This window comes from Loxodonta africana, chromosome 8 (assembly GCF_030014295.1).
Source record: "Loxodonta africana isolate mLoxAfr1 chromosome 8, mLoxAfr1.hap2, whole genome shotgun sequence".
Classification (NCBI taxonomy): domain Eukaryota; kingdom Metazoa; phylum Chordata; class Mammalia; order Proboscidea; family Elephantidae; genus Loxodonta; species Loxodonta africana.
In genome coordinates this window covers 7,590,803-7,600,039 of record NC_087349.1, presented here as the reverse complement: position 1 = coordinate 7,600,039, position 9,237 = coordinate 7,590,803, and the positions used below count along the sequence as shown (strand labels likewise).

Below are 9,237 nucleotides of genomic sequence, written 5' to 3'. Positions count from 1 at the left end.
TACTTGTGGGTACCTCTGGGTGCACTCAAACCTCCTACCTTTGGTTAGCAGCTCAGGGTGTTAACTGTTTGTACCCCCAGCGACTCTGTCCATTGATTAGCAACCTTAATTTCCTCTACAGCCTTAATCCCCTGCCATGAAATCTAATAAATTCATAGGCTTCAGGGACTGGGATGTACACATGTTTGGGAGCATCCTCCTGCCAACCACACCCAGGAAGCAGGTGCCCTGATGTATCTAGCTATGTGTGGGCAGGTGTGCCACCAGTCAGTGAATTGATAAGGAGTTGAGTGAAACCTTCCTGAGTGCTGGTTGAAGAGGTGCCCTGGGATCTGGAGCCCTGACTCCAGAGAGTGTCTTTGCAGGTGGAAGGGGGTTAACAGGAGGGTGGGCAACCAAGCAAATGAGAAAAGGACTCTTGAAGGAATATCTGGGACACATGAGTCATAAATGGTACCAGGAAGCCCCAAAGATCTCCCCTGTCATTCTGGACTGCAGGGATAGTTAGGTAAAAAAACGCCAGTGAGTCAAGGAGGAATTTCACAAGTGTTTTGCAGAAAGCAGGAAAGACTCATCTCCTCATAAGATTTGTGCAAATCAGAGGACTGCATTCCTCCCACTGGGAGCTGCTGGCTGCATGTTTGTTTTTTACCTGAGGTTTCCCAGGGGGTGGGTAGGAGTGGGCGTGACCACTGGGGCAGGCTGCTCTGGGGCCAGGCTGGGACAGGAGGGTGACATCTCAGAAGGGCCCCTCCAGAGCTGGTTCCTGCCATGCGCCTCCTGTGCACTGTGGTCCTGGCTATCCTGGGGGCAGGTGTGTCCTGGGCAGGAGCCTCCCCTCTCCTGGGATTTCCCGATCCCGCCCCAGCTTTTCCCTATGGCCTCGGCACCAGCTTTGGTCTCTGTCCCCACAGGGCACACGGATGCTGGCATCACGCAGACCCCAAGACACAAGATCACAAGGACAGGAGGGAACTTGACCCTGCAATGCACCCAGGACATGAACCACAACTTCATGTACTGGTACCGACAAGACCCGGGACTGGGCCTGCGGCTGATCCACTACTCTAATGGTGTTCCTGATACCTACAAGGGCGATGTCCCTGAGGGGTACAATGTCTCCAGGTCAAACACGAAGGACTTCCCCCTCATGGTGGGGTCGGCTGCCCCCTCGCAGACATCTGTGTACTTCTGTGCCAGCAGTGTCTCCACAGCGCTGCACAGCCACCTCAGCCCCTCACAAAAAGGGTTCAGGAAACCCATGCAGCCCGCTCAGCCTGGGGACCTTGGAGCTGGGGTGGCAGGCGCAGGGGCTTCTGTTGCTGCTGAGGTCTAGCTTCAGGCCACTCTTAGCCAGCCAGGACCTAGTGATGGGACTCAGCTGTGTGTCTCTGGGTTAGCAACAATCACACAGAGCTGCAGTGTGTCCTGTCCCTGAGACCCTTGCCTGGCTCCCAAATGCTTGACCTTTTCCAACCCTGCTCCCGCTGAAGGAAAGGGAGTTTGTAACTACAGTGTCCAGTTAATGAAAGTGGACGTGTTTTAGTGACTATGGAACACCTGGGCATTCCCCTAGCAGTGAAGTGAGGAGTTGAACCCCCTGTAACAGCCTCGTGGGTTCTGGAAGCATGGGGAGACGCTCTAGGGCATATTGCACACCGGTGTTTCTGGACGAAGAGGCTAAGTCTCCTTCCATAAAGAAGTGGAGAGGAACTGTTTCTGTGGCACGGAGACTTGAGTGGCAGGGCTTTGCCATGGGATGTGGAGACATAGTCTCTCACAGAGAGAAGAGAATGCAGGGGACATGGGTCTTTGACTGGGGAAGTGGGCCAGGACCCCTGTGGTAATTTTTTTAAAGAGCGCTTACCCGCTGCAGTAGAGTGGATTCCGACTCATAGAGACCCTTTAAGACAGAGTAGAACTGCCCTATATGGTTTGCAAGGAGTACCTGGTAGATTCGAGCTGCTGACCTTTTGGTTAGCAGCCGTAGCTCTTAACCACTATGATGCCAGGGTTTCCAAAGGGAGCTTATACATATTCAAATCAGTGATGCAAGTGTGTTATAATGTGGGCACATGTTCCTGAGGCCATGGGAACTGATGAGACTGTGGGGAAAGGGACACTTCCTCCTCTGCTCATGTGCACAAAACCCTGCCCCAGCAAATCCTCCAGTCCTGCCCAACCCACCATGGGCTCCAGGCTCCACCGCTGGGTGGCCCTCTGCTTCCTGGGGGCAGGTGAGTCCCTGGACACCAAGTAGTTCCAGTGAGTGGTCACCAAGTAGTTCCAGTGTGTGGTGTGTGCGTGTGCATGCATGGGGGCATGTGTGAGTGTGCATGTGTGCTTGTATGTGGTGCGTGTGTGTGGTATGAGTGTGTGGTGTGTGTGTTGTGAGTGATGTCTGTGTTTATGTGGTGTATGCATTGAGTGTGTATATGGTATGTGTGTTATGTTCATGTGTATGGTGTATGTGTTGTGTGTGTGTGTGGTGTGTGTGCCTGTATGGTATGTGTGTATGCACAATATATGTGGTGTGTATGTCTGTGTGCATGTGTGGTTTGTGTGTGGCTGTATGTGGTTAGTGTATGTGTGGTGTGTGTGTTGTGCGTGTGTGTCTGTCTGTGTGGTGATTCCCATCATTGTTTCCATTCTGTTCCTAGCGTCTTTCTCCTCAGGTCACAGATGTACTGGAGTCTCCTAGGCCCCCAAGCACAGGGTGGCAAAGAGGGGCCAGGCTGTAGCCATCAGGTGTGATCCAATTTCTGGACATGCTAGCCTTTTCTGGTACCGACAGACCCGGGGGCAGGGCCTGGTGCTCCTGACTTATTTCCAGAATAAAGATGAAGCAGACAAATTGGGGATACCTGAGGTTCGGTTCTCAGTGGAGAAGCCTGACAGGTCATCTTCCATGCTGAGGATCCAGGCTGTGGAACCGGGGAACTTGGCCGTGTACCTCTGTGCCAGCAGCTTAGCCACAGCGTGGCATGGCCACCTCCTTCCTGTGCACAAACCACATACTCCTCCTCTCTCCTTGCCTCTCCTAGAAGCCTGAGCAGAGCCTTCCTCTGTCCTCCACTCCCCAGGGAAAGAAGTAGACTAGGACATCAGCTGACCTTTGTGTAGGAGGAGACGGGACCACAGGAGAACTCCTGAAGCACTGTGGTTGTAGGTGGAGAGAAGGAAATCATTAGAAGGAGACAGAAATGTCTGCCCAGTGCTATACTGATCTGTGTTTACTGGGGTTACCTTGATGGTCTCCCTTGTGTGGCAGAGGGTAGGGCTTTTTTGTATATCTTCAGTAACAGAGATGAAAGAACCTCCTACTTCAAGTGCTGAGTTTTTCTTCCCATTTTACAGAAGATATTATTTCCTTCTATCCCTCACTCTATTCCTCTTCCTTTGAGAACATAGTTGAAAGGAAGAAAGTCCCAGTTAGATGACAACTGTCAGATATGCTACCGGAGTTAAGTAGAATGAGCTTAGAATAGTAAACATAGTAACTCAAAGGATTAGAGTTTGGGTGTTTTACGCTGGCTTCTCTAGATGAGCAAAACCAGTCAGGGGTATATATTAAGACATATGTTGTTGTTGTTAGGTGCCGTCGAGTTGGTTCCGACTCATAGCGACCCTATGCACAACAGAACGGAACACTGCCAGGTCCTGAGCCATCCTTACAATTGTTGTTATACTTGAGCTCATTGTTGCATCCACTGTGTCAATCCACCTCTTTGAGTGTCTTCCTCTTTTCCGCTGACCTGTACTCTGCCAAACATGATGTCCTTCTCTAGGGACTCTTCCCTCCAGACAACATGTCTAAAGCATGTGAGATGCAGTCTCACCACGCTTACGTTTAAGGAGCATATAGAAAGACATATAGAAAGATTTATTTCAAGAAAGTGGCTCACACAATTGTGGAGGCTGGCAAGTCCCAGATCCACAGGTCAGGTGTCAGGCTAGAGGCTTCTCCGGACTCACGTGGTTGCAGGAGCTGGTGAATCCAAAATCTGCAGGTCACGCGGCAGGCTGAAGGTTTCTCCAGGAATTGGAGGTCAACCATGCAATGAGCGCAGGATCGAGAGAGAGAGTATGAGCTTTGCCAGAACAACCACATACATTGGATGCAGGCCACACCCCCAAGGAAATTCTCCTCCCACCTGATTGTGTCACATCAGATGACAAAATGGAGGATGATTACATAATATCTGCCAAACCATGAGATCCATGGTCTAGACAAGCTGACACATAACGTTAACCACCACATAGGGTTAGGACTAGTGCTGGGATTTGGGTTCAAGAAAATTGATTGCAAAACTTCCAGAATATCCTGGAATATGCACTCTGCTGCCTACGCAGAAGCCCCTGGGTGGCGGATGAGTTTGTGCTCCACTACTAACCGGAAGGTTGGCAGTTCAAATCCACCCACCGCAACCAGGGAAGAAAGGGCTGGATATCTGCTTCCACAGAGATTACAGTCAAGAAAACCTTGTGGAGCTCAGTTTTACTCTGTAACACACGAGTCCCTTGTAATTCAGAAGCTAAGTCAATGGTTTGGTGTTTGGTTTTGAATATGCAGACAGTTCCTAGAGTCTCTTGGGCCAGAGCAGAAGGGATAAAACTTGATGGGGCTACCTTTTTGGCCTCAAGATGGCACTGTGGTACCATTGAGGTCTAGGGGGCTCTGGGGGGGGGGTGGTCTGGGGGAGCTGCCCAGAAGGGGAAGGGTTAAGAAAAACTTCACCACATCCCATATTAGGCAGACCTTTTGAAGCTCTCAGTCACTGCCAGGCTACCTATAGCTCTGCAGGAGGTGGGTGGCCCCTCTAATTGCTGATGAGACCCACGGTGGGAGATCTGTGGGCCCACAGCCTTCATCCCAGGGGCAAGTGCAAAGAGAGGAAGAGGAGAAACCCTGGGGTGGGGTCTACCCTGAACTCAGTGCAATGTGCCTTACCCTATTGTTCCTGCAGTCAGAGTGCCCTGGGCTTGGGACCCTGGGGGAAAGCTACCCAAATGTCCATTGGAGAAGGGGCTCTGAGGAAGAGGAGGATTAGGAAGGAGAGGAGAAGGAGAAGGAGGGAAAAGGAGATGAGAAGAAAGTGGAGGAAGAGAAGGAGAAGAAGGAAGAAAAAGAGGAGCAAGAGACGGATGAGAAAAAGAGCTGTTAGGAGGAGGAAGAGAAAGTGGAGAAAAAAGAGAAGGAGGGGGAGGAAGAAAGAACAGGAGAATGGGGCTCCGTAGAGGAGGAAGAGGAGAGCATTGGTCTGGGTGGTATGTACCTGCTTGTGCATGTGTGGGCACGTGCATGTCTGTGTGTACATGTTTGTGTGCCTGTGACTTTGCATGTGTGCATGTCTGTGCATGTGATAGAGAGAGAGAATGCAGATAGCACTTCATGCTACATCATCAATTTCAAATATTCTGGGTATCTGAGTAAAGTAAAGAGCAGTCGCTCCCAACCTGAAATTTATGGCTTATTTTCTTTCCAAGGGATAGGAGCAAAGTAGGATGCCATTGAGCAGCTTTAAACTCTCTGGGTGATTTGGGATTTTACACCTCTTAAATAATTACATAAGTCACTTTAGTATTATTGGGTGGCTGTTGTCCTTGTTTTAACTTCTGTGATATTCACCCCTGACACATGGAGACCCAATGAAGAACAGAATGAAAGTCTTCCTGGTCTTGCGCCATCCACCTGATGGGGTATGGATTGGAATGTCATGATTGCCATGATTTTCATTGTCTGATTTTCAGAAGCAGATCACCAGCCCTTTCTTCTTATTCCATCTTAGTTTGGACTCCTCTAAAATCTGCTCAGCTTTACAGCAACACACAGGCCTCCAATGACAGATGGGTGGTGGTTGAGCACAAGGTGAACTGGCAGGGAATCAAAGCTGGTTCTCCTACATGGAAGGTTAGAGTTCTGTCTCTGAATCATCACCACCCCCTAGCAAACAAAAGCTCTCTGAAAGAAAAAAATGTCAATAGCAAACTATAAAACCCACAAGGAAACAAACCACTCAGGGGAAATGTTAATAGATGCCCCAGACAGCAGCCTTGGACCTGGAGATAATCAGCTAGTAGGATTATCAGCCGGAGACTGTAAGCTAAGTCTCTACCAAGTACCTGTGGGCATAGGGCGGGTTTTGGAGGGTTCTGAAGCTGTCTCAAGGGTAGATTAAGGAAGGAACTGAATAACCGTTGCTTTGGCTTGCATTAAACCCCATGTTGTTGTTGTTGTTAGGTGCCGTAGAGTCGATTCCGACTCATAGCGATCCTGTGCAAAACAGAATGAAACACTGCCCAGTCCTGCACCATCCTTACAATTGTTGCTGAGCTCATTATTGCAGCCGCTGCGTCAATTCACCTCGTTGAGGGTCTTCCTCTTTTCCACTGACCCTGTACTCTGCCAAGCTTGATGTTCTTCTCCAGGGACTGATCCCCCCTGACAACATGCCCAAGGTATGTAAGACGCAGTCTCACCATCCTTGCCTCTAAGGAGCTTTCTGGCTGCACTTCTTCCAAGACAGATTTGTTCTTTGTTTTGGCAGTCCATGGTATATTCAATATTCTTTGCCAATGCCACAATTCAAAGGCATCAACTCTTCTTCAGTCTTCCTTATTCATTGTCCAGTTTTCACATGCATATAATGTGATAGAAAATACCATGGCTTGGGTTAGGTGCACCTTAGTCTTCAGGGTGACATCTTTGCTCTTCAACGCTTTGAAGAGGTCCTTTGCCGCAGATTTACCCAATGCAATGCGTATTTTGATTTCTTCCCTGCTGTTTCCGTGGCTGTTGATTGTGGATCAAAGTAAAATGAAATCCTTGACAACTTCAATCTTTTCTCCGTTTATCATGATGTTGCTCATTGGTCCAGCTGTGAGTATTTGTTTTCTTTATGTTGAGGTGTAATCCATACTGAAGGCTGTGGTCTTTGATCTTCATTGGTAAGTGCTTCAAGTCCTCTTCACTTTCAGCAAGCAAGGTTGTGTTATCTCCATAGCGCAGGTTGTTAAAGAACCTTCCTCCAATTCTGATGCCTCATTCTTCTTCATATAGTCCAGCTTCTTGGGTTATTTGTTCAGCATACAGATTAAATAGGTATGGTGAAAGAATACAACCCTTATGCATACCTTTCCTGACTTTAAACCAATCGGTATCCCCTTGTTCTGTCCGAACAACTGCCTCTTGATCTATGTAAAGGTTCCTCACGAGCACAATTAAGTGTTCTGGAATTCCCATTCTTTGCAGTGTTATCCTTAGTTTGTTATGATCCACACAGTCCAATGCCTTTGCGTTGTCGATAAAACACAGGTAAACATCCTTCTGGTATTCTCTGCTTTTAGCCAGGATCCATCTGACATCAGCAATGATAGCCCTGGTTCCACGTCCTCTTCTGAAACTGGCCTGTATTTCTGACAGTTCCCTGTCGATATACTGCTGCAACCATTTTTTAATGATCGTCAGCAAAATTTTGCTTTTGTGTGATATTAATGATATTGTCCTATAATTTTCACATTTGGTTCGATCACCTTTCTTGGGAATAGGCATAAACATGGATCTCTTCCAGTCAGTTGGCCAGGAAGCTGTCTTCCATATTTCTTGGCATAAACGAGTGAGCACCTCCAGCACTGCATCTGTTTGTTGAAACATCTCAATTGATATTCCATCGATTCCTGGAGCCTTGTTTTTCGCCAATGCCTTCAGAGCAGCTTGGACTTCTTCCTTCAGTACCATCAGTTCCTGATCATATGGCATCTCTTGAAATGGTTGAATATCGACTAATTCTTTTGGTATAATGACTCTGTGTATTCTGTCCATCTTCTCTTGATGCTTCTTGCATCGTTTAATATTTTCCCCATGGAATCCTTCACTATTGCAACTCGAGACTTGAATTTTTTCTTCAGTTCTTTCAGCTTGAGAAACGCCGAGCATGTTCTTCCCTTTTGGTTTTCCATCTCCAGCTCTTTGCACATGTCATTATAATACTTTACTTTGTCTTCTCAAGAGGCCCTTTGAAATCTTCTTTTCAGTTCTTTTACTTCATCATTTCTTCCACTTGCTTTAGCTGCTCGACGCTCAAGAGCAAGTTTCAGAGTCTCCTCTGACATCCATCTTGGTCTTTTCCTTCTTTCCTGTCTTTTCAGTGACCTCTTTCTTTCTTCATTGATGATGGCCTTGATGTCATTCCACAACTCGTCTGGTCTTCGGTCACTGGTGTTCAATGCATCAAATCTATTCTTGAGAAGGTCTCTAAATTCAGGTGGGATATACTCAAGGTCGTATTTTGGCTCTCGTGGACTTGCTCTGTTTTTCTTCAGTTTCAGCTTGAACTTGCATATGATCAATTGATGGTCTGTTCCACAGTCGGCCCCTGGTCTTGTTCTGACTGATGATATTAAGCTTTTCCATTGTCTCTTTCCAAAGATGTAGTCAACTTGATTTCTATGTGTTCCAGCTGGCGAGGTCCATGTGTATAGTTGCCGTTTATTTTTGGTGAAAGAAGGTATTTACAATGAAGAAGTCATTGGTCTTGCAAAATTCTATCATTCGCTCTCTGGCATTTTTTCTATCACCAAGGCCATATTTTCCAACTACTGATCCTTCTTTGTTTCTAACTTTCACATTCCAATTGCCAGTAATTATCATGGGTTAAAACCCATGAGCTCCTCCAATTTCTTCTTATAAAAGTTGACAAAGTGATACTGAGCATTAACTTTCTTCTCCTCTAACCCACATCCCTCCTTTGCACCTTGCAGGTGGATGCCCACAACCAAGAGCCAGTTTTCTTACATGGATGAACAAGCTTCAAGACTGGGAGGTCCAGAGGTGGGCTTCCCAGGGTGCAAAGCCATGTGCAGCAAGATTGTAGGTGCCCGTACCCAGCATCCGAGGTCACAGAATGGGGAGCAAATCCAGTCTGCATATGGCCACTCCGCTAAAAGCCAATGACAATGTGGAGAAACTGCTGACCACTTGGCCAAATTATGAAGTCAACGGTGCATGCAATGATTTCAACAGCCTTTGAAGTCATTTTTTGTCTATTTTGAAGTTTTTGTGTTAAAAACTTTTTGTAGAGGCAAGATTCAAAATGGCTTTCTTGGGCCAAGAGCTAAACAAGAATTAGTCGTAATGCCATTTTTCTGAAACAGCAACTTTATCCAGAATCAAACTTAGGAAGTTTTCCTTATCAGCATGAGTTAGCAATACTTAACCAGCATGGGTTAGCAACACTC

At 47.3% G+C, this 9,237-nt stretch overlaps 1 gene segment (V, D, J or C); it reads left to right on the top strand.

Annotated features, from left to right (window-relative positions):
• Window positions 1-706: 706 nt before the first annotated feature.
• Window positions 707-1,336, top strand: LOC104846888 (T cell receptor beta variable 6-5-like). The segment is given in 2 exon segments: window positions 707-814; window positions 915-1,336. Coding segments are annotated over 2 exon segments (465 nt in total).
• Window positions 1,337-9,237: the final 7,901 nt, after the last annotated feature.